At 35.5% G+C, this 25,005-nt stretch overlaps 1 protein-coding gene across 2 annotated transcripts in view; it reads right to left on the bottom strand.

Moving 5' to 3' along the window:
* LOC139120336 (Fanconi anemia group I protein-like) overlaps nt 1–25,005 on the bottom strand; it is a 70,681-nt gene that overhangs the window by 11,069 nt on the left and 34,607 nt on the right. For both annotated transcript variants that reach the window (XM_070684669.1, XM_070684670.1), the window contains exons 19-32: nt 24,365–24,538; nt 23,855–23,976; nt 22,996–23,178; nt 21,965–22,144; nt 21,424–21,487; nt 20,874–21,053; nt 19,906–20,025; nt 16,562–16,613; nt 15,958–16,085; nt 14,003–14,071; nt 13,472–13,574; nt 11,593–11,777; nt 11,020–11,136; nt 5,864–6,058 (exon numbers count right to left, since the gene is read on the bottom strand). In XM_070684669.1, the coding sequence (XP_070540770.1) occupies nt 5,864–6,058; nt 11,020–11,136; nt 11,593–11,777; nt 13,472–13,574; nt 14,003–14,071; nt 15,958–16,085; nt 16,562–16,613; nt 19,906–20,025; nt 20,874–21,053; nt 21,424–21,487; nt 21,965–22,144; nt 22,996–23,178; nt 23,855–23,976; nt 24,365–24,538 (1,872 nt within the window). The remainder of the gene's footprint in view (nt 1–5,863; nt 6,059–11,019; nt 11,137–11,592; nt 11,778–13,471; nt 13,575–14,002; nt 14,072–15,957; nt 16,086–16,561; nt 16,614–19,905; nt 20,026–20,873; nt 21,054–21,423; nt 21,488–21,964; nt 22,145–22,995; nt 23,179–23,854; nt 23,977–24,364; nt 24,539–25,005) is intronic.

Below are 25,005 nucleotides of genomic sequence, written 5' to 3'. Positions count from 1 at the left end.
TACTGAATAAGGTCTTATGTCATCACAGATACACTGTTTACCAACTACTTTTCAGGTTGATAACGATAAGTATCCGTCTTTGATAAAAGCTCGTTTAAATCCAGGAAGAAATTGAAAAAATTTATTCACACTGGCTCCTCAAATGATAATATGTAAATCAACAAAACATTGCACAACCTGAACGCAATGATGAGAATTTTCAAGGTCATGTTTTTAACCATTTGAGCGCCAAAGTAAATTTTTGTCACCTTTAGAAAATATACTCCAGTCAATTTTTTCAGATTTTTGTCAAAATTTTGATAACAAACTGCAGCCAATGAAATGTGATGTCCATTTGGTCCAAAATTATCAAAAAATAATAGAAAAATTCATAAAAATTGGTAAGAATGTTGCACTAAAATTTTGGTAGGAACTCAAAGGGTTAAAAACATATGTAAAGATGGAGTTTGTTTTCAGCTCGAAACTGACCATGCTGATCACCAGATCGAGATAGCAGATTTGATAACTGATGGAAAATGGGATTCTGGGACTGCGATCAAAACCTGTTACATTGTCTGTTTTAAGATACTATCACATGTACCTATGAAAACTTACAGATCTCGATCTTAATTTTTGATGCAGAAGATATAGTAGTCAGAGTCACTGATCAAAACATGTGTGCAAGAGTGGGAGTAACAATACGATAAACATTAGTTTGTGTACTTGGGTTAATTTTCAACTTGTACTTTGACATTTACTTCCTTGTATTCTGCACAAGAGCAAACACTGACATCGATAATGTGCCAAAGTAAAGTGTAGATGATGAGCACATAGCCTGTAAATATTTTTTTCTGTACTGTAATAACCTTGGACACGTTTAGATGACAAAGGCAGCTAGCTGGCATAGAGCCAGTATCAAAGGACACAAGCCAGTGTGAAGTACCAGCCTGAGGGTGATCTATCATACAAGCTGACTGTTAGAAAGGATCATAAACAAGGCACACACGAGGGTACTTGAGACTGTGCGTTTGTCATGTGTCTGTGTTTTATATAAAAAAAGTTAAAAGTAGTGTAAATATGATGTAAGTCACTTCCAGAATTTTGGAAAAGAAAATGCACAGTTATTGCATGTTTTGCAATATGTGATGCATGTACATACACCGTCCATACTCTCAAAGTCTTGCTATTACACGACACATTTGCTGCGGTCATAACCTATCACATGGCCATTGAACAAATGTGAGTCAGCCGGAAACATCTTTCAACATTCAGCTTTGTTTTGTCACCTGACAACATTTTCACTCACTTGTTCTATTGTACTTGAGTAAGAAGTAATCCTCTCACTCTGCAAAACAATAGAGGTTCAGCCAAGTTTGACCAGGGGTGACCAAGGGTCATCAACCTTTTTGGACTGTTTGCTTTTGTAAGACTCTTCTTCTGATCTCAAAATCTTGTCAAGCACAGATCTTTTTGGTGTACAGCATGTTCCTTGCGAATGAGGTAGAGAATGTGTCTTGGGATGGATATCAGGACTCTAATATTTTTACAACACTTGACAGGTCTCATGCTGTTTGTCAAAGCTGTGTGGACTCGTATTGAAACAAGGAAAGCAAATGAAGTTTTTAAGGTCTTGTTTTTTTTCAAAATTCAAGTGAAAACTTGAATTTTTCCCGACAGAGTTAAATAAGGTATAGCAACCATGTTGGATTTTAAATACTGGCACATTTTAGGTCAAAATTTAAAGCATAACAGCTAAGCGTGTATGCCAGAGTCTTTTGCCTGTGTGTTAATTGTATTTGATAGCTGTGTATTGAGTTCATGGGTTAAAAACGTCAAAAAATTCAAACAAAATACCTTCCTTCTCTACAGCCGTCATGCAACATTGTAACTGTATGAGACTGGACAAAAGAACGTAATTTGCCTCTCAATCATGTTTGGGTTGATAGAACAAACAAAATTGTGTAGGCAGATGGACAGACCATGCCATGATAAACAGAATGCCATCTGACTTTTATGATTTTGGGTCAATTTCAAACCATGTCCTAATAAACAGCGTCTCCTGACTTTGACGATTTCTGAACTCTGAGTCAGTTTTTGAATTTCTTAAATTATCTTGAGTCAGTTCTTATATACCAGTTACAAGTAATATGTACAAGTTTGTTGTCACTCCTGGAGTCCGTGGTGTCTCAAATTGGCCAAGATAGTAGTGATGATGAACACGTTTCTATCTTATTTGCTCCAAACTACGCGGAACTAACCATAGAACATGGAAGGATAAAAACTATCTCTAGAAACTGAAAATTCAGTTATTGTATAAATAAAGTGATCTGTTGACAGATAGGCTTTGAAATGTTGATGTAAACAGCAATGATACAGACTGAAAATGAGTCTGACAAAATTTGAACAGAAATTCTACAAGTAAACACACAGCAAACTCTTAAATAGAAAATTTATTTAAAGTATTGAGGGCCGGAAAATAAGTGTTCCTTGAATTCTGTTATGCCCAGCTACAGGCGGCGAGGATTTTTTTCAGTACCAGGCAAACTCTCTCACTAGTTACGTTGTTACTGATGACTTGGAGTCTACTAAGGTTTTACAAACTGTCCACAATAATAGAGGCATTACATATACAGGCAGTGTTAGCAGAACAAATTCTGAACATTTCCACATGCTCAGAGAAGAAAACAAATTCCAAATTGGAAAAATATGCGCAACAAAAAATAAAATAATTGCAAACCAGAAGTATATATTTGGCGCAATTTCAAGAAAAAACAAATTCCAAATTGGCTGTTTCTCTGCTCTCTATGGTAGAAGCTGTGAACCGAGGAAAAATATAATTATTCTTTCTGGCCTAAATAAAAGACATGCCTAAAACAGATTCCATTTATGGTAAAGATATGGGGAAACAAATGAACATGATTAAATCTTATCAGTTTACTCAAGAACTTAAAAAGGTACATGTATTTCTGACCTGAATTTTATGAAATATAAAAATAATTACACATCATATAAATTGATAAAACAATTTATTTTTTGAAAGACAATAGAATTTAAACATTCCGAAACCCTTTAAAATATTGACTGCCACATTGTTTATCTAATCAGTATTTTTATTGGTCCGGGTGGGTAGATATCACTTAAAATACACAATGCAGTTCCAGGAATTACCGTTAACATCCCAAATTATTTGGTGCAATGTCAATAAGAACACTCAAAAAGTGCTTTCTATCGACTCTAGCAATGCTTGCAAGATAATCTGAATTTGCAATCGGATCAATTCATTGTACTAGCAAACTAGAGATATAAACCTATGTGTACAGGCACAGATTTTAGCCTTGCAGGATACACTTTAAGAGGTAATCAACTGATCATAGAACATACTGGAAAACACATTTATTTACGAGGACTCCTGTAAAATGTCCCATCCCCTTTACCTGCTTCCTATGCATAATATGCAAAGAAAACAGCATGCAACACTTACTCTTGAAGACAATTTTTTAAACAATTCCGATTTAATCTTAAGCGACATGAGAAACAATTGCTACCCACTATGGCTTGTTTTGGTAAAAAAAATTAAAACAATTTGAATAAGGAAGTAAACATTGCCGAAATTAATGGTAATTGATTTACAGATAAATATATGACAAATTGAAAATAAATATTTATGCATTTAATATATGTACATTCATATTTTTAGCAGGCAGCTGAATAATAATAAACACTTGGCTTCCATCAAGTACTTATCTGATTACTGTCAGTAAATGTAAAGTTGACTGTAATATCAGCTATCAGATCACCCAACTGTCTCAGCCACATACTTGTATTAAGTCGCTGATACCTGTGTATTTCATTTTGAACTGTCAGCCAATCAGAGAGACATCACAACCTGTGACATCAGATGGAGCTAAAACTGGAATTGATCAACGGGTAACAGAAAGACTGGCATATTTTAAAGAGAATGTTTTCATTTCAATCAATTTTTCTCCATAACCATTGTTGACACACACATGAAACTGCTTGTTTTGCTCAGCTTGGCTGTTTTCCCTTATTAACTCAATCTGTAGAGCTGAATTTTGATTTTGTTTTGAAACTACCACAATGCCTGCCTAAAACCATTCAAAACTTGAGAAAATCAACATAAGAAGTGATGTCCTCCCTCCCAGCGATTTTGCCTGATCTATTTCCCTATTCTGTGATCACTCTCTTTACATTTTAGCGAAATTCCCTCGTAAAGTTTCAAATGCAAACAGAAAGTCTAACATCCATTCTTGGACTGTTGGTATAAACTTGACTTTGTTATTTTTATGTGACATCTTTTGCTTTCAATACATCACTTTATGAACTTAACTCTTTGAGCACTGTAATTTTTCCCCCAAAATATCAGGGCAACATTTTATCAATTTTATGAATTTTTCTGTAGTTTTTTTCACGATTTTGGACCAAATGAACATAAATTTTTATGGGATGCACTTTTTGACTAAAATTTTTGGGAAAATCTGAAAAAAAAAATTGTCTAGATCTGAAAGAAATTGTTGACATTGTATAGTAGTATAAATGCAACAAAAATCAAATTTGGCACTCAAAGGGTTAATAAGCTCAACCTATCATCTGTAGTACTGACTGATACCTCTGAGCCAGTAATCCATTGACAAACAGGGTTGTCAGTTCTTGTGCACACCATAAATAGTTCAGTTGTTATTTTACAACAAGCAAGTCTCAAGTCTCTTTGTTGTGTATTTCTCCTAAAAAGTAGGTTTAACATCTTTAGTCACTCCAGCTTACCATTAAAAAAACCCAACATTGTTTTACTTTGTTCATGCACACAATATTTATTAACATCAAAAGTGTCTGGTATCACATGAATTTGAGTTGCCTAAGGAAAAGTTTGGGTAAGTGGTTTCTATAGAAAGAAACAATGTACTTGTCGTTGACAAGAAAACCCTGTCTTTGCCTTCCTTCACTGTTCATGCTGAATTATTGTCCTTTGCTGGTGGAGAGCAAGTCAGACATAACTGGTTACCATAGTAACAGGAAAGTGGGGTTACTGGGGTTAAATTAAACAAAACTTAGAAACTCTTTATGCTGTCAGTCGATCCGATCCTCGGGCAGAGTGAGAGTTTCAACAATAGGTATTCTCTAATAAATTTTTATGATCACGTTGGGGTGCCAGGAAGTTCAGCCAACACTTTTCATTGATCAAGGTCGTATTTTAGCTTTCTATGCTTCCTAAAGGATGTAAATGTACTTTGTTTAAAGTTAGAAGATTGCTTTTCTGAACCAAATACAGCGATTAAACTTCAATTGCACACTATCACATACCAGATATATTAGGCATGCTGAACATCAGAGGACTGAAATGAGGTCAGCATTTCTGGACATCGTAACTCTGAACATCAAAAACTCTATACTGTAATTGTCCCTATAGAACATTCAAACAATCAGTTGTGAAAACAACACAAAATATGTACACACCCCCTAAGCCTTTCTATCACATGGTACAACAGCTAATTTGAATTTCAAGTATTGAGACATTTTTCAGTCTGGATCACGTATAGTCTTCTCTCTCTTGGAGTGTTATACAAGCAATGCAACTCAGAGGATTAAGACTTTAATACACAACTCAAAGTGAAGATTTTAGGTAACAGGGAAAAGGGACAATGGCAAAACAGCTTGGCAGAACTGAGTTTCAAAGGAGGAACAATATTGGTCTCCCTGTACAATGTACTCTAGTCAAGCATCCCTCTGTCCAGTTCTGTAAACCCAGCATTACAGTTATTTTTTTCTGGAAGTTCAAAATTATGTGCAATTCTGATACATTTAATTGGCACCTTGACATCAACTCTATCAAACTGATTCAAATGTATTTATTCCATATTCTTCTTACCTTAGATTTCTTGGTGAGCTGGATCAAGAACTTCTCATACTGTTCAATTGAAAAAATCAGATTGGGTATTGACTTGGCCTCCTTCAAGACCTTAGCTTTTCCTGAAGTGGATGCAGACTCATTTTTCTTCTTCTCCTTCAGTGTGTTTGCTTTGCCAGCCTGGGCGGCCTGGGTCAGTTGTTCATTTTGGCTTGTCTGAAATCAAGTGAAAATTCAAGATTTTTTGATGTTATACTCCATTATCCAGCACACTGGAAGCCCATTTACAGGATGAGGTACCCATCAGCCACTACCCAATTGGGCAATGAGTCCCAATGGGTAAAAGCCCATTTACAGGGTGAGGTACCCATCAGCCACTACCCAATAGATTTAACCTGGAATTCGAATCAACCATGGTACAAAGAAAACCATGTTCACAAACGTGAATAGAAATGTGTGTATTTCTGTTCACATTTGCACACATGCGGTTGTTTTTTGCCATCATCACGTCATCCCTTGGATGTTCTGAGTGTGAAAGTGCTTTTAGTACAACCATTGAGCAATGAGGAGTACCTAGCTCAAGGGTGCATGGGCATGCTAGAATCTCAAATTACCTGATAGTGAGTCGGAGTAACCCACCCACTGGGCCATGATGATTGCTTCTCTTGAATATTCTTCTCCTGAATGGTTACGATTCAAAGTGGCCTGCCTCCACTCAGTTGCCAATATGTTCAATTTTTGATGAACTTGAATGAATTTTTGATGAACTTGCAATCCCCATAATTTTCCAAAGACCTAGATTTGATTTGATATGAAGTCTTGTCTCTGCCTATCACCAGTCTGAGCACAGTTTTTATTTTAGAAGTTTGTGGTCTTGAACTTGAATTTGTAAAGTGTATTTTGAAGCAAACATTTAAACAAAGTCAAATTTGGTGAAAAGAAGATCAAATTGATGTTATTTGTTTGTTTATTCTCATATGTAAATTAACAATCTCTGCTTTATTTTTTTCTAAATGCTGCCAAACTTATGACTGGGGTGGATCATCAGATTTAGTGAAAAGAGATATTTGGTAGTTCTGCTGGACCAGGTGGGAGGGACATGAGGTTTGTAATGAGTGTCTCACATTTGTAAGGATAAGCTGTTTGCCTCTTTCTTCTCTCAATACACAATACATTGTATTCCATTATTTACACTCTCTGAATAATATTTCATTTACACAATTGCACTGTATGGTCAAAGTCCCATCAATATTATGGTGTTTTGCAAGGCCGGCGGCTTTTTGTAAAAGAAAATTATGTTTGACTCAGCGATTTATTTCAAAGTTACGAGCTGTTGACTAGTTTTTAGCCAAACTATATGCCGGGGTGGACTTTAACAATAAGATATTAAAAACCGTTTCTACTCTCTGTTTATTCACAAGAGAGAACAATGCATTTGCATAAAGTTTTGAAATAAAGTTAGACTTACATCTATTGTGTATTCTTGCATTATGTTTCTGATTTTACAACATCTCAGTAATGTGTTATTTATTCAATAATATTTCTGTTCACTTCAAATGGTGGTGTTTTGCAGCGTAGGCATGTTTTTGTAATGACAGAAATTACCTTTCAAAGTCTGATATATTTCAGCGTTGCGAGCTGATGACAAGTTCCCTTCTGAAAATGAAATAAACCATTTTCTGCCAAATATATTTACATCACAAGTGACATAACGGGATATGGGGCATAAACCATACTTAAAGTGAATTTTGGCAGCATGTTTCATTTTCAAATTACAAGCCGGTGACTACTTCCCTTATTAAATTTGAATGCACAATTCTCTGCCAATACTGAAGGCAAATTGTATGCTGTGGAATTTGGACCAACAGGGAGTGAGACATTCATATTTGTAAGACTACAACTGTAGGGAACATTTAATTTGCTCTATCTTTTGGTGCATTTGCTGTATTTTCATTCGATTTGTAAAAATGCAGTTTCTTGTCCTACTTTTTCATGTCATGTCAGCGTATCTAGTGTTCAATTTGTCAATACAGCCTGTGCGAGCCATAATGCCCCATGTCAATGTTGATGACTGAATTTTTGTCCTGACAAGAATTCATTTGTCAACAATAATACTGCGTAACTGCACCCAATGCATTATGTTGGCAAGGCTTTGTATTTGAACAGAAAGGAGAACAAGAATATGCTTTCGCTCAACTTTCCAAAGTAAAACTTTCAGCCATAATCTTACCAAATCAAGAAAAGAACATCATGTAGGGCCACTGTGTAAATTTTGGAACCAGAGAAACAAAGCACCTGACATTTACCGATATTTTGAAATTCAAAATGGCCACCATGCCTACATTACCTCTATGGGGAAAAATAATATGTTCAATTTTTAAAAAAACAAAATGGTGACAGCTTTAAAATATGCCCCCACAAGTGGTAGATCAGAAAGGATTGTAAAGTTTGGACGTCTGAATATCTGTCGTTGAGGTGCAATCTACCTTTAAGATAAATAATAAAATTTTATCCAAAGTTACAGCTAGTATCCTTGCTATCAGAGAAATAAAAATTTCATGCACCAATACTTCACAGAATAATTATTTGCACAGGCATTGCAAGTCCTTTGTTTTATTTTCTGAGCTCATCTGCCCGAAATAAATATTCCTAAATTACGTTTCTTTATAAAGAAAAAAACTGTCAAGAGCATTGAAGTAAACTTCTCATGGAATTTGTTAAATCTGTACATGGATATCTGGCATTTTATTAAATGTTAAATTTTTTTGTTGTTGATATCTTAATTGCTAATGTTCGCCCCATCAAATATTGGTACATTTATTTGTTATCATGGCGCTGTTTTGGACGATATCTCAAAAGTTTCTACGTGGGTGACAGGTTTATGTACGCCCACACATTGACTGGAGATTTCAACCTACACACTAGTAAAATAATTCAAGCTGAACCAAGTATGTTGCCCAAGATAAAACTAATTGAGCTTCAAAACATCTACAAGTTTACATGGTGAGAGAGTAAGATATTTAATTTTGCAATTCAAACAACACCACACAGGTGAGCAAATCTATCAATATATTTGCTTCTGTTTTCCTCGGCCAGTTAATTTGCAATAATACGACCAAGCCCCCAGGAGAGCTGAAAACTGAAAACTAGGTCATACAACTAGGGTCCAGGCATTGCAGAATTTAATCTAATTCTGGTCTAAAGATCACCAGATGCTAAGCTGGATAAGCATTTTGTTAGACTAGCATGATCTAAAGGCTATGTTATCATGAAAACTTGGCACCACATTGCTTCCGTGAACAAGCACTTTTGTGTACAAAATTACATCTGTTGCTTGGCAACAACACTCCAGCAAACCAAACTGCGAGGCAAAACATTAAAAGTACTTGCTGGTAGCCGATCTATGCCAACTTGGGAATATTTAGGGTGAAATATAATTTCTCCATTTGCAGCAAAACTGTATTAATAAAATGCAGGCATATCTGGGCAAAACTTCAATATTCACTTGGGGAGGAACTGCAAAATGCCTCATAATCTTTATGAACATATCTTTGAGGGCGGCATTAATAATGCCTTTGTGGGTGACAATGATACGACGCACTGATAAGATCTGTATTGTGTTCATGTATTTGGGAGAATTTCATCATCCCATTAAAAGTTCAGAAAACGTGCCCAAAATTACCGCATTCCTCAGAAATCATTTGTCATAACTGTCAATAAAAATAACAAATGACATCATACTATGTTTTTTTTGTGCTACATTATCTACTCAATATGAGTTTCATGACGGAAACAATTTTATGAGGGCCTGAGTGGTAACTGGTGGCATGCAGTAATTATTGCCATGTCGGAAATTTGGACAAAGGTAGCACTGTAATCAGCATCAAAAGCTGATCTTCATATCTCCTGATTAATACTCAACTGCACAAAAGATTGTACATCCCAAGGATATTGATTATTTCTGTTTACTTTTACAATGTAAACAAAAAATAGCAAATTTGAATCATGTGATAGGCAGGTGATACAAGATTTTTTAATTCACATAGGCAAGTTGATAATGTGGATGCATATCAGTTGATAAATATCCGGAAATAAATCGTGATGTGAAATGTTCAGTAGTTATGGACGAAAAGTCAAATTACATTTACGCGTGTCTCTGCATGAGTAATGGATGTTTACATAAAGCCTGGAACTTTGTTCCCTGTACTTTAACCTGCAGTGGACTACAATAAAACTGTTGAACTGTTGATCAGTATTCAAACACAGAAATGTCGGCTCAAGCTTTAACTTAAAGGAAGCAGCAAACAGTGCCCTCGTGAGTTGGATTTTGATATACGGAAGTTGATCTTTCAATACGGAATAAAATGTGATCAATGCGGTATCTGTGAAACTTTTGTGGGCGTCAAAGTTTATCAATTTTGTTGTACACCTGTATATGACTAAGACACCTAAAATATATATGTTAAAACAACTGAATTATTTTGACGTATCAAAACATCCAGACCATATTGTAGCTGCCAATCTGCATCTGATAGGTTGCAAATTACGCCATACAAAACAAGCATGCAGTAGATTTGACTGTGATTTCATCAAGTTTGAACTTTGCTTTCACAAAATTTCAAAAACAATTTTCAACCTGCAAAGTTTTAGTCCTACACCTTGTCAGAGTCTGATGTGCCAGCGTGTATGTATATGTAGTAATTTATCTTTATAATGATAGAAAGACAGCCAGTGCGTTGTCTAGGAGGGTTAAAACTTTACTCGTTACCCATATTATCGATTGGGATACATTTCATAATGGAAAGTTTGAACTGATCTGAAACCCGCAGAGCTATTCCTAGTTCATTTAATTTGATATATCTCATCAATTCAAGGCTTCAAGAAGTCTGAATATGAACGTTTTGTTTTTGTTATATCAAAAACTGTGTCTTAGGAATGAATTAATAATATTTTTGAATTGTCTTGAGTAGAAAACATAAGTTTTAAACTCGGTCAAAACAAAAAGATTTTTGTATAAAAATATTTTGGATATTTTTTGTACCTTGCCAGAATTACGACAAAATTTTATGAAAATTTTGCGATTATTTTTTGCAGAATGTTGAAATCTAATAGAAGTCTGGGACAGTTATACAGTCCGTCACTGATGGGCAAAATGACCGACAGCCTGCTGTACCTACCTGTATATAGTTAATCAAAGCATAACACTGCTGGGTAAGATGTGTACCGGTCAGCTTTGCTAACTTCTCAAACCTTGCTGACAAGTGGCCGACACGCTGAGTGTATAACGCGATATACTGTAAAAAAATCAAATAAAACAGGAATTATAATTTTCCTGTAGTACGAAGGGTTCCTGAGTTTATTTATTTTCAATTTACATCTGATTAAACGTTTCAAAGAGACATGAGTAGCTAAAGGGTATTTCCCATGTCCTTCCCTTGGTTTCCTTCCGTCTATATTGCTGCAATGTGACCTGAAGTCATGGTGATACAGCGTAGTCAGAGACGCTACTAGGAAATAAAACACTATGTTTGAAGGTATCATGTTCGCTTTAATATTTTTAAAATGTGTTTTTATTTTTCAGAAGCTTCTCATAGCAAATGAAATGCATCCATCACTGCATGTTGGTGCACCACTATTCAAAAAAACAGGAATGTTTGGCTTGTTCAAATTTCATTTTGGGTCATTTTAACCTTGAGATTTACAAACACCGAGTGATAACAATCTCTAACGCATCGTGATGAAAGACTTACATATTTAGTGAGCAAGGCTAGGGTGGAATACATCCTTGTAAGGGTTTTCAACAGAGAATCGACAGACAAACCGGCTGGTAGTGCAGACTGAACCAGCTCATGAAAGACTGTCACTAATGTGCCAAGGCGGGTACAAACAGCTTTATCCAAAGTTTCACGCTGAGTTGGCCCGGGGGAATCATGATCTTAAGACAGAAGAGAAGAGATAAAGTTGTTATACTAAGATAACCAAATTATCCATTAATTATAAGCCACTTCATATCTATTTCGGAGAACGTTAAAGAAATTTTTCTTAAAGTTTTCCCAATGAGGATGCCCTTCAAACTTTGCCAATAGCCACGTCTGAATATCGGAGAGATGGCATTGCATAGTATTGTGTGCTTATTTGGCACTGAGTAATTTAATACACATAAAAACTCCAAGTCTACTGAAAATATTATCTATAGTGAACCAAAGTGAATACATCTTGTTGTTTTTACTAATCCAGAATGGTTCCTTTGAAGTATATAACTAGAATTGTGTTTAAAAGAACCCGATATAATTGCAAAAATTCTACTGGTTGAGATATCCCTACCAAGCAACGATGGAGAATCGTTGGGACACATATATTTGATAATTTGTGCCGGGTTTGGGTTTAACATTTTGCATCACCATGATTTAGCTAAATGCCATCCATAGTTTTCTGGAGCAAAGTTGGGCCCCTACAAAAAGTAATGGGTATGAAAGGGCAAACGGTATAGAGTACACCTTATGGACAGATTTTTAGAAACTCAGACTTTTACAAATTTTTGCTGGTATACTGTTTGTAAAGCTTGTGAGTAAATAACATTTTTGCTCTTTAGATTTTGTGAAAATAGAAAGTTTAATATTTCCTCTCTAGAGATAACACTGAGTTTAGCAGCCATTTTGAATTTCAAATATTAGTGAAATTTTAGGCACAATGTTTAATTGATCCAAAACTTTACATCATAACCCCTGATTTTAATTTTTAACTATGAACAACAATGCAAAGTTTCCTTGAGGAAAGTCTCGGCAAAACTTCAAACCTTTGTTTCAAGGTGTGTATTACCTCAAGGTAGATCACACCTCGGGGACAGATATTTGGACTCTCAAACTTTTACAATTCTTTTCTGATCTACCACTTGTAGGGGTTCATTTTAAAGCCCTTGGAGAAAGAAAAACTTTCACTGGCTTAGTTTTTCCAAATATCGAAAATTTTATTTTTTCTCCATAGACTTAACAAAGGGATGGCTGCCATTTTGAATTTCAAATATCAGTTAATCTTGGGTAATTTGTTTTTCTAAGTGCTAAAATTTGCACGGTGACCCCTGATTTTTATTCTTGATTTTGAAAGAGAAAGGTTGAAAGATTCTTTACCGAAAGTTTAGGCAAAATTTTAAGTCTTTCCCTTTCAACGCACATACTGCCTTAAGGTAGAACGCACCTCCGGGACAGACATTCGGACTATCAAACTTTAACAATTCTTTTCTGATATACCACATATGGGGGTTCATTTTAAAGCTCTTGGTGAAAGAAAACTTTTTACTGGCTTAGTTTTTCGAAATTCGAAAATTTTTATTTTTCTCCATAGAGTTAACACAGGGATGGCGGCCATTTTGAACTTCTAATATCGGTAAATCTTGGGTAATTTGTTTCTCTAGTACCAAAATTTGCATGGTGACCCCCTGTTTTTATTCTTGATTTTGAAAGAGAGTGATTGAAAGATTCCTTGAGGAAAGTTTGAGCAAAAGTTTAAGTCTTTCACTTTCGAGGTGCATACTACCTTAAATAAATCTGCACATGTGAATTATCGATAAAAAGGCCCAAGTCACACAGAAGAAACATGCACAAAATTCTTGAGACAAGCAAAGGAACTTACCCATGGATGTGACTATATTACTATTCAAGGCATCTGCTTTGAGTAAACTCAACACCCAGTCTGTTTCATCAAGGTATTTGTCGACTTGGCTCATTAAAAGTAGCTGCAAAGATGCAATGTGGAGAATAGTTAATACTCCATGTAACAATTACAATGTCAAGACCAGAATATTAGTGCTACAAAAATGTGACATTGATAATTACTTCAAGTTATGGCAATGATAGTGGCTACAAAAATGTAAAATTGACAATACAAAAACGAAACATTTATAATGTGTGAAAAATGTGACATTAATAATGGCGACAAAAATGTGTCATTGATAAGGACTACAATGTGCAACAAACATATACATATATATTGTAGCAATGTAAAATTTATTCCAAAAATACAAGCGAAAAGGTTTGGACTGTAAAAACTACTCATGGGAGAAACATTTAGGAATAAAAAGCTAATTTTGGTAAAATTTCATCCAAGCAAGCCAAGACATAAGCTCTGCGGCAAATGGACAAAGTAAATAATGTCATCACTTACCAGAACTGTTGGGGCTGCAGTTCGAGGGTTAATAATTGCATAGTGAGTTCTGTCCTCCACTTCAACATCCTGAAGATTTGAAGTTTATATAATGAAAAATTATACTTTGTAGTTTGTAGTTTAATGGTTAATTCTATACTGCAACAAAGTATCAATTCTTATTATCATGTACCCATGGCAATATTGCTTTACCGTGACAATGTTTACCATAAAATATCAGAATAGATATTTTTACAGGGGTATCTTTAGGGCAAGTGTCACTTATACATTAACCTCCATCAGCTTTGGACTGTGCTTGAAAGGTACTTCAATTGCAAAGTAAACAGACAAATGGGTTCTGCTTTTTGTCTATGATGTTGCCAAGATCAAAAGTTGAAGGTCTTTGAGGAACAGGGATACTTTGTGTGGTTAAATACTGTGACAGATTCTAGAATCTTGTTTATTTTCCTTTGCAAGTTTATTAAAATTGGTGTAACTTTTAGTACAGGGTCAGGCAAAAAATGGAAATATGAAAAACTAGTGCACAATGTCATGTACATTCGAAAAGTACAAAGAGCATGGCACGAGTGTTATGTCGTGTATGCGTCCCTGTATATGCCATGGCCATGTACTCTCACATGAATGATACACTTTGAACAGAGTGAGGACCATTATGTATCAAAGGTATGAACATCAACAGAACCGATTTGTTTACTGACAAATTTGAAAACGAGTGTTCAGGTAATAATAGTTGCCATATGCACAATACATATTTTGCAGAAACAATAGAAAACAATCAAATGCAGCCACACAATCTCAAAATATCAACATTAAAAAAATGGTTTCTATAGTCAGCTGTTGAGATGATCAGTATGCACATCAAATGTTTCAGGGCTGACTTTTTGAAACATCGAATGGAAAACAAATTTTGAATTGGTAACACAATGCTAAAGCAAACAGAATTGACTATAATGTAACTACTTCAGTGTAAAGTGTCCAATTGTGGGCACATAAACTGCCATGTTTCTTTTGAAATATGTCTTTTTTGAAATATGTCCTACTTGAAGTAAATCAGCATTACATGTCATTGTGTCCACTGCTAGATGTGTAATCGCTGCAATCGTTTGAGAATACGCGCTTTAACTGTGACTGTAGCCAACATAGGGCTTACTGTACTTGTTACATCTTAGTCAATTCTGATAAATATAGTAGTGGCCCGTTTTAGGTTTGAAGTTTTTTTCTGTGCATGTTGCAAACAGGCAATCGCAAGAACAGTTAATAGTTTGGCTGTAAGAGAAGAAGCATCAAATTTCAGGTCTTCCTCTTTTCTGTAAAATTCTTGGCATGGTTATATGATTGATTAGTTATTACCCAATATCATGTTTTCTTTTGTGTCATGTAAGCATGAGTGTCATTTGTGCTGTACCAGACATTCAACTTTGTCTCATGCCAATAGATGTCACACAGGAATAGTGATATTGAGTAATATCCTTCAAAGGTCACTGGACTCTCACTGAATCAATAAACAAGTTGATCATCAGTTGGACCGAAAGAGGACCATAATGTACCGAAAGTATGAACATCAACAGAACTGATTTGTTTATTGACAAGCGAGAAACTGAATGTTCATGTGATGTAGTAATAGTTCCCATACGCAAAATACATACATGTATTTGCAAAAGCAATAGAAAACAATAAGAGGCAGCAAAATACTCTTGACAAAAATAGAGTCGGCTGTTGAGAAAATCAAAATTTGCATCAAATGCTTAGGGGCTGGTGACTTATTTATTTTTGAATATTTTCACAATTGTAAGTTTTCACACGAAATATACAAAATTCAAAATAATGTGCACTTGTCACTTTCTGTTAAATCATTGCAATATGCTAAATGTTATTTCTTATCAAGTTTTGGCGATATCATAGACAACTCTCACTGATGGCTACAATTTCAGGGAAACCCAACGCAATCAACATACCTGGTCAACATCACCAACTTGACTGTGGATATCCTGGGCTATCTCCTTGGCGATCACAATGCTGGTGTTGGATTGCGAGGTCAGCATGAACAGCAAAGACAGGAAGACCTTGGTCAAGGATGTGTCATCTACAGGAAAGAAATGAAATCAGATGTTGCATCAGATAGGGAAGAATTACGCAATATGGATGCAACGTATTATCAGTTGTTTTTATGTACGTACAGCGACACTGAAAACAAGAGTTACTGAAAACACTGAAAATGTTTACATATAGTGACACTGAAAATATTACAATTGCAGAAGATTGCATGGCAGTGAGATGCTGATATTCAAGTCAAAATACAGGACATTGTATTCATACATGTACATTGAAACTTTATAAACTTTGTGGTTTTTGAGGCATAGCACAAAAGGACAAAAATAAAAAAATGTGTTTATTTTTATATCTATAACATTTGGCTTCATTTGAACCAATGAAAGTGATGAAATTTGACTTCTTAAGGATCCATCCTTTTGAAAATGCGAAAAGTTTGCCATCATTGGGTATTGAAAAAGGTAAGTAAGATTTTAACCTACAACAGACAATTTGTTCATTTCACCTTACCTAAGTTTTGCTCCTTACAGATCTTAGTCACCCATGAATGCAGCTGGACAAACTGAAAATATAAAATAATCATTTTTTTGAAATTTACTTGCGATACAGCACAAACCACTGAGAACGGCATATTACTAAAATATAACATATATGGTAATTTTGGTGTAGTTTATATATCACAATTTTTCAAAAATATTTTCCTCTTCATGACACTGTAATTATTTCTCACCTTAGTATTCAAAATTTCAATATTCTATCACCTAATTTTTCGACCTACATATTTGAAAGATAGTGGTGAATTGTGCAACACTACGTCAGTTTCACATGCTTCCATCCAGAAAAGGTTAATAGAGTTCAAGTTGGCAGGAAAGGTCCTATAGGAAGTCATTTCCTTCCCCTTCAAACAGCCATCTCTATTAAATTTAACTTTTTTTAATCATTTACTGGTTTATTTGTTTTCAGTGTTGTGATAAATTTTCGGTGTATATTTGATGAACCTAAAGGCAAGTTTCTGTACATATAGGAAAACTTAAAGTATTTGAAAAGGTTGAATATATTTGCCACTTTGGCAAGATGAGATAACATGTTTATAACTTAGTGCAGTGTTTGAAATAATCGGTGGCAATGGTGGCATTTGCCACCAAAAACTGTCAATCTGCCCCCCAAATTTTTTTCTGGTGGTATTTTTCTGCCACTAAATTTTGGGTCATCATGTCATCGATCCTACGGCTTGAATGAAGGAATGCTGAAGGAACAGGCGTTGTCTGACGGCGGAAAAACTCATTAGCAAAAAAAAACAAAAACAAACTAATTGCGACATTTTGGCATGAATGAAAACATAGCGTGAATCCAAACTTGTGATTGGCTAATCTCCATATCGATGACAGCAGCTTTTGTACACTTGACATGTTGTTGCCCTCAGTGATCGCCGCATACGCAGTCATATCGCACAAGATAAAAGCATGTAGTGACATTTTGAAAACAAAGCCAAACTGCAGCCTGCATGAATTAAATAATAATAAATACTTGCAATTCATTAGCCAGTACAGGGCTCAAAAATTCCTATCGCCCGACGCCCGTGGCTAGTGAATTTTGCGTTCGGGTAAGTAAAATCAATATGCTTCCCGTCCGACGGGCAAGTGCACCAGCGGTTGAATTAACTTAGCTCTGGACAATTCAAGCTTGAAAACGTATTTCATTAGGTCTGTACACGCCTACAATCATTGTAAGTCCTTCAACTCTCAGAAGTTTTTTCTGAAAACCCTTGAAAATCGGTCCGACATCGCAAAATTATCGTTCTTGCTGTTGTAAAACACAAAAAGTCGTAAAAATAGAGTTTTGCGACATGTTCTCTCCGACGACACGGAGTGAACTCACTGTTTTGTATGTGTGCCGTAAAGTGGTATGCTCTTGACAGTGGTAGCCATTTAGTGCAAGTGTATGAGTCGTATGACAGTCGATCGCGATCGGCTTCACACGATAGTGTAATTGCATCATGTGCTTGGTAAATGGATGTAAACTTATTCGAAGCCATGGATCTCGGCAATGCTTACTGCTCAACGTAAATCAACACCCTGTTGAAAAAATACAAGTTTACATCGTAGTCGAAACGGGCTCAGTCGACCAAGGAGGCCACATATTGCAGCTATGTAGTGCGTGAGATGCAGACAGTTTCAAATTACGTGACCTTGGTTGTTAGGGATAATAATAATAATAATAATAATAATAATAATAATCTTTATTACCCTTAATCATAATAATATTACAATGCAATGATGAATGTACATCTGGGTTGTGCTGTGATAAAGGGTAAATGGAAACGGAAAATAGCAAATGCTAGTCTAGTCCGTTCCCAAAGCCATTTGATGTTAAAGCAAGGAAACGAAGAAGAAAAAAGAAAACTGAAGTATATCGAGGGTAGTGTACATGAAAGTAGTGGGATTGCAAAGTAACCTAATTGTAACAAAGTAACTAAGTGAATAAAAGAACAACTACATAAATAAATATATAACTAAATAGATACATTACGAGTAAGTAGAAATGCGTAAAAAAGAAAACGATAAGAGAGAAAAAAAAAACGTATATAAAATATATATATATTTAAATATGATATACATATATGTAAAGTTGAATATAACTCTTCATCACTTAAAAAAAAAAACCAAAAAACAATCGGCTCTCACTTACAGAAAACAAATCTGCACTGAAGAGTAACGAAAACGAAACTTGAATCTGTCTCTTGACGAATACATTTATCAAAATAAAACTTTGAAAGACTGCTGTGCTCAGTGAGCAAACATGTAAATAGTTAAAAGGGTTGCAGAATGATGTACATGTGCGTATGCATTGGAAGATAAACACTACTACTAGCAGAGCAGTTGTTTGTGATCTCACCGTGATAATAAAGAGCAGCAGCCAGCCATGCACATTGTAAATCACACAAGCTTATTACTCTTATGCAAAATTTTAATTTGGATTAGGTTGTGGAAAAATTCCAAATTCAAGGATGTTTTCGAGATGGCCAAATCTACAGAAAAGACTAAAGTATTCTCACATTTCTTCAGCTACATTTCAGATTTGGTAATAGTCCTGCATTTTAACAAGATGTACATGTAGTTCATGTTTGAATCTGTTTTTTCCCTCTTTGAATTCACTTCATATGGCCAAACTCTTGCTCTCTGTTACAAATTACTGGTACAGTTATTAGAAATTTAGGGCAAGTAATTTTTCCTCTCGGGCAAGTAAAAATGAAATTCACGTGTCCCACGGTTAGTAAGTTTGAAAATTATTTTACGAGGCCTGCAGTATGGGTTGACTTTTTGTGACGTGTACTCACCATATTTTTAAGAATTTATAAATTAGAATGAGTATGTGGCAATGACAAAATGCTGTATATACCGATCACATGATGTGTTAAACTGCCACCAGATTTTTCATAATTGCCACCTGATTTTATATCCGGTGGCAAACTTTTGCCACAAGAAATAAAAAAGTATTTCTATCCCTGTTAGTGTAATCTGTGTTTGGCACTTAGGTGTTTTGTGAACTGTCCACAGTGTTCCCTTCTTACTCCAGGACACTATCAGCTGTAAATGATCCCTCCAGATTTCTCTCAGCTAACCAGGCCCTCTTCTGCACAGGGCACACAGCCTCAATCAGGCTGTGTTCTTTCACCTTTTTTCATTCAGTTCTCATTGTTTGCCATTTATATAAGCATGTTTATGAGAGACGAATGAGCAAATATTAGTATTTGTCAGTATCATGCTTGCTTTGACCTTGTGTGTGTAGGATTTCCTTCTCTGTTATTCACGCTGGCCAGTTTTCTCAAGTAAGATGATTAATCAAAATCATACCTGCTGTCCCGTGGAAGTGAGATACTTGGCCAGTACGGAAATGATGTGACAGAGCTGTACTGCATCTTTATTGCTCACATCTTGATCATCAGTGGCATTCAGGATATTCATGGTTAATCTCTATAGATAGGAGTGTGATGAAGACATAATGCTGATTATGACTATAAGATTTGGTTATAAATATGGTATTGTGTGCGAGTTATGAGTGATCTCTGTTGATGGAAGCGTGAATGCTGATTATGACTATAAGATTTAGTTATAAATATGGCACTGAGTGTGAGTCATGGATACACTTCTCGACAAAATTTTGTCTTGTCGCACCACTGTTTAAAGAAGTACCAATCATCCTGCCAAGTTTGTTTGTCACTGTCAGGTCAAGTTGGCTGAAACCAGTGTGGCAGAACAGGTCCCATACGTTGCATTTTAACAAAGCCTTGAATATTTGAAGGCTGCTGAAAACAGAGATAATGTATTATAATTTTAATGACTTAACCTGCTCTAACATATCCCTGGAATACGTCAAAACAGACTTTAGTAGACTTTAGTTCAATGCCACTTTTTGCTGACTTTGCAAAAAAGCAAGTGATTGGCCAGGCAATATGCTCAGTGCTCTATGACAGGTGATATTTACAGTGTTCATCATTATAGTGGTAATAACAACGGGTCATTTTGGTCAACCTTGCACCAATAGGTTCAGAAAGTCCAGTAAAAAATTTTGGACAAATATTTATTTTTACTTATTTATGATCGAGATGTATAAGTAACTTAAGGACATTCTATTATATTACGTTTTTCTTAATTTGCAAACATTTTCATGAGTCAAGCTTGGTTCATTTGGAAGAGAAAAGTGATTCAGTTTTGAAGAGAAATACTAGTGGATCAAGCTCTCCATTTAGTATGTCAAATATTTGTTGTCATAAAGTACGGGTACTAGAGTATGACATACTGAATTCTAGATGAACTCTGACCTGGAATTGCTTGATATGTTGGTGTATAATGTCCTGGTCATCCATATCTTCTACCCCACTGGTGTCTTCATCAGTGTTCAACCGCTGCAGGAAGTCTACAACTCGATTTGGGTATCTACTGCACATGATATTGATGACGTTGTTAACTCCATCAAGACACAGAGACGACAATGCCTTCCCCTGGAAATCCAATGAAACATCAAAGAATTAACAACTGATGAGAGACTGTGTTAGTGTACAGCACGACTAAAGGAGACTGGACCACAATGAAAAAGGGTTAAACTGCACAGATATCTTTGTTGGTCTTCTCAATCAAAGCAAAGAAATACCCTTTCACATATATAAGTATAAAGTTTTTAATCATACATAACAATGCATTTTGGCCAAACCATGATGGTGAAAGGCTTAAAGAGATGATTTCACATGACAGCCGGTAAAGTTGAGAAGAATAAGTGCTCGAAGGTTGAGTTAAAGTATTATTTGATCAAGAATATAAAGTTTGTAGAATTTACATAACGTAAATTAAACTTCAATCATCCTCAAAAATTACCTTCTCTTTAGTTGCATGTTCATCTGGTGTGAAAGCATCAGTTGAGTATTTTTGCAGCATTACCCTAGAAAAAAGTGGACAAAGCATTCATTTGTGAATTTTATATCAGCCACATTACAAAAACATAAAAATATTGTTATCTATGTGCATAATGATATAAAGCAGTTCTACTATGCCATTTCCAGTAAAATAGAGTGGAAAGTATTTGAGTAATGAAAGTTTTGAAATCTCACACAATTTGTAGCTGCTTCAACACGTTTTGATTAGGATTGTGCCCATGTAGGAAACTGAAAGATTCATCGCTTGAGGGCGCTCTTTGTGGTAGTTTTTCCCACATGTGGTGCCTCATAAAGCGGGACTTTGGGCAACAAATCTTGAATGTCCCCTGAAATTGATATTTGTTTGTTGATGTAGGTGATAGAAAAATCAAAGTTGAGTTTTAAACTTCAGTTTCTCAAGCAGAGCGAATTTCATATATTCATAGAGGTGTATAAACATTTAGTGTGACTCTTTGACAGAATATTGTTCAATTTGAAGTCACCTGGCCATGGTAGTGCAGTATCTGTATATTCTATCTTTGTCACATCCTTCTGGTCCATCACACTGTCCTTTATCATTGATTTGCTGGATTTTCTGTAAAGATACATTCACAATGTATCTGACAAAGTCTTGGTCTTCCCTGAAAGATTTTAGACTTTCCTGGTGACCTGGAACGCTGTCGCTATGAATTTTTAAAAAAATCATAAAAATTTGATAAGTTTGTAAGTTAACTGTAACCACTGATGGCCAATGACTAGTGTTGTGTTGTAGGACAGGATGATGTTATAAATAGCTGATCAGTGGCATGCAGATGATGATCATGAACTTGTGTATTTCTGAACATATGTGTGAAACACCTCACGCTTGAAAGTACCGGTAATAAAACAATGAAACTACAACAAGAGTAATGTCATTGTATATATCAACAATTTATAGAGTGTCATTCTGGCATTAAAGTCCCAATAGCTGCTAATTTTATGCATTATTTTCAAACCAAAGTTGGTTCGTGTAAATGTGTTAACTGAATGTGTATAGAAGTGTATAGACGTATCACTGCTCGCTGATTTGGACCATGCCTCCATGTTTTAATAGGCTGAATAATAAGTGGGTGCCACACTCATAAAATGGCGCCCCCAGAGGAAAATACAAAAATGCAGTATTTCCTGCACATACAAATTGTGATCATCCAAGAAACACGCACGATGCCATTTACTTGAATGCACAACCCACTATGGCTGACATTTTGTTTATGTAATCATTATTTTCTCTGTCATATGATTAGTTTTCGAAAATGGCACGAAATCTAAAATGATGTTAAAACGTTTGAATTTACATGCAACTTTTGACACTCATGACAGTGTACATGTTTTCAGTCTCCAATGGGTCTTATTCAGAGAAAACTCTTGGAAAACTGAGGATATTTTGAGATCGGTTTATTGCATATTCACAGCTGTCGGGGTTTTAATCATGTAGCAATAGTGTGTCCTCCATCAAAACATTTTGAAGAATCTGTTAGTTTGTGACAGGACTTACCAGAACAGGGCTCTCAGCATGGTTGAGACAAACTTTATTGAAAGAAGACTCCTGGCTGTCTTGTTGACCCCGGCTGTACTTCTTCCCTTCTTCCCAGCAGCTGAGTTAGCTTTCTCTTTCAGAATCTCCGACAATTTGTGATAATTGTGGAAAAGATTCAGGACATCCTCACAGCTGCTTGGGCTGAAATGATTCCAATTTTTTTTGTGTCAGACTTACAGAAATGCTGTACTATGTATCTGACATCACACAATGTTGTCCCTTCAAATCTGGCTATATTACTTTTTATGACCATTCGTATATCAATTGATTAGGTAACATGGTGAAATGGTCAAAGCTAGTTAGCTTTATTGGATTGTACAGCTAAACAAAGTGATGCACAAGTTCATGGTATACATCAGGTAACATGATGAAATGCAAAGAAAGTAAGCTGTATTGGATTGAACTGCAAAACAAAGCGGTGCATAACTTTGGGCATCCCATATTTTATTGCTTTCTTAAAATGAGAAAAGGAATTATTTAAGGCACATTGGGGAAATCAATTTTGGTACATGCTGTAATATAATGAAAGTGAAGGGAGAATGTCAGATCTGAAAGTGCAAACCTACATGTATATATACATATATAGGTCCTGTCACAGGATTCCACCTGTAAGGGACTGTAATATTAGCACTCAATACATTTTACACAACTGGTGCTACTGAAATGAATGTATTCACCATGTTTTTTTATGAAAGGCAGTAAATCAGTTAAGGTTTTATTGATGTCAGATTTTACAGTAGTTTCGTTTGGTGACTGATTTGGTCATTCCATGAAATGACAGAAATATTCTACTTTATTTCAATAATCATTGCATTACCTGAAGTCAGAACCAGTAAACTGATACTCAATCAAGGCTTCATAGACCCCCATCACTACGATGGCAAAGATGTTGTTTTTGATTCCCACACTGCTACTCAGAGAAAAATCAGCTGATTTGTCCTATAGAAATAAAAGGGTTAACTTCAAATTAAAATCTTACAGTAAAGTGTACCAGCTATTCAGGCATAGTTTATCTTTTTTACAACAGAGACAAAAACTGAGAAAGGAAAGAATGATATCAACATTGGAAAATGGCCACAACTGACATTTTTGGCAAGATCAGTCTCATCAAAATGACTGAAATTTACCTGTTGCTATGGCTAAAATTCTAAGATGGTAAAATCTTTGTATAGAATCATGCTTAAAGACTTATTGTAAGATGTTTTATGCATTCACAAGACACACAACAGCACTTTTTTAGCGCCATGATGAAATTCAGGAATATGCAAATTACAACTCCCTCCTTTAACAAAATTAATGAGGAAACTGTCAATAAATGACTACTGACCAGCTCAAAGTCTTCCATCTCACTTTTTATCATCCTCCTCATCAGAGATTCCATCATCTCTTCAAGTTCCTCCTTGGCTCCACTGCCTTCATCCTCATCATCGCCTTCATCACCTTGGTTTGATGTATTGTCCAACCACAGCAATGACTGTGTGATGCAGCAAATCAGATGGGCCTGTGAAAGAACATGACGTCAGTATCAAACCTTTGGCTGCAAGTTTTGAACTAAGCTGTTATCATCTACGGTAAAGGTTGGAGAGGATTAGGACTGATGCTGAGTGACGGATTATCGCTAACGACATAATTAAAACTGACAACTACCTAACTGTAAAACTCTGTGAAATGTGAATGAAAGTCATATAACATTAGAAAAGGATAATGTTAGCCCTGCTAGGCAAATATACCGGTACAGCAATCAGGATTTTGTCTGATAAAATGTAAACAATTTGAACATTTAAGCATCTAACAGAGATGAGTGTGACCTTGTCGATTGTCCCAAATTGGCCACACGCATTATTTGTCCTAACATACAAAATATCGGACTTCATTTGCAAAGTGTAACAGTTTTAGAGAAATTGTCAGACAGACCTGAGTTGTGCTGAAAGTGGTGTTCACATTAATGCAAAATGTCACAAAATGATA

The sequence above is a fragment of the Ptychodera flava genome, chromosome 20 (genome assembly GCF_041260155.1).
Source record: "Ptychodera flava strain L36383 chromosome 20, AS_Pfla_20210202, whole genome shotgun sequence".
Classification (NCBI taxonomy): domain Eukaryota; kingdom Metazoa; phylum Hemichordata; class Enteropneusta; family Ptychoderidae; genus Ptychodera; species Ptychodera flava.
This window is presented reverse-complemented; position numbering and strand designations above follow the sequence as displayed.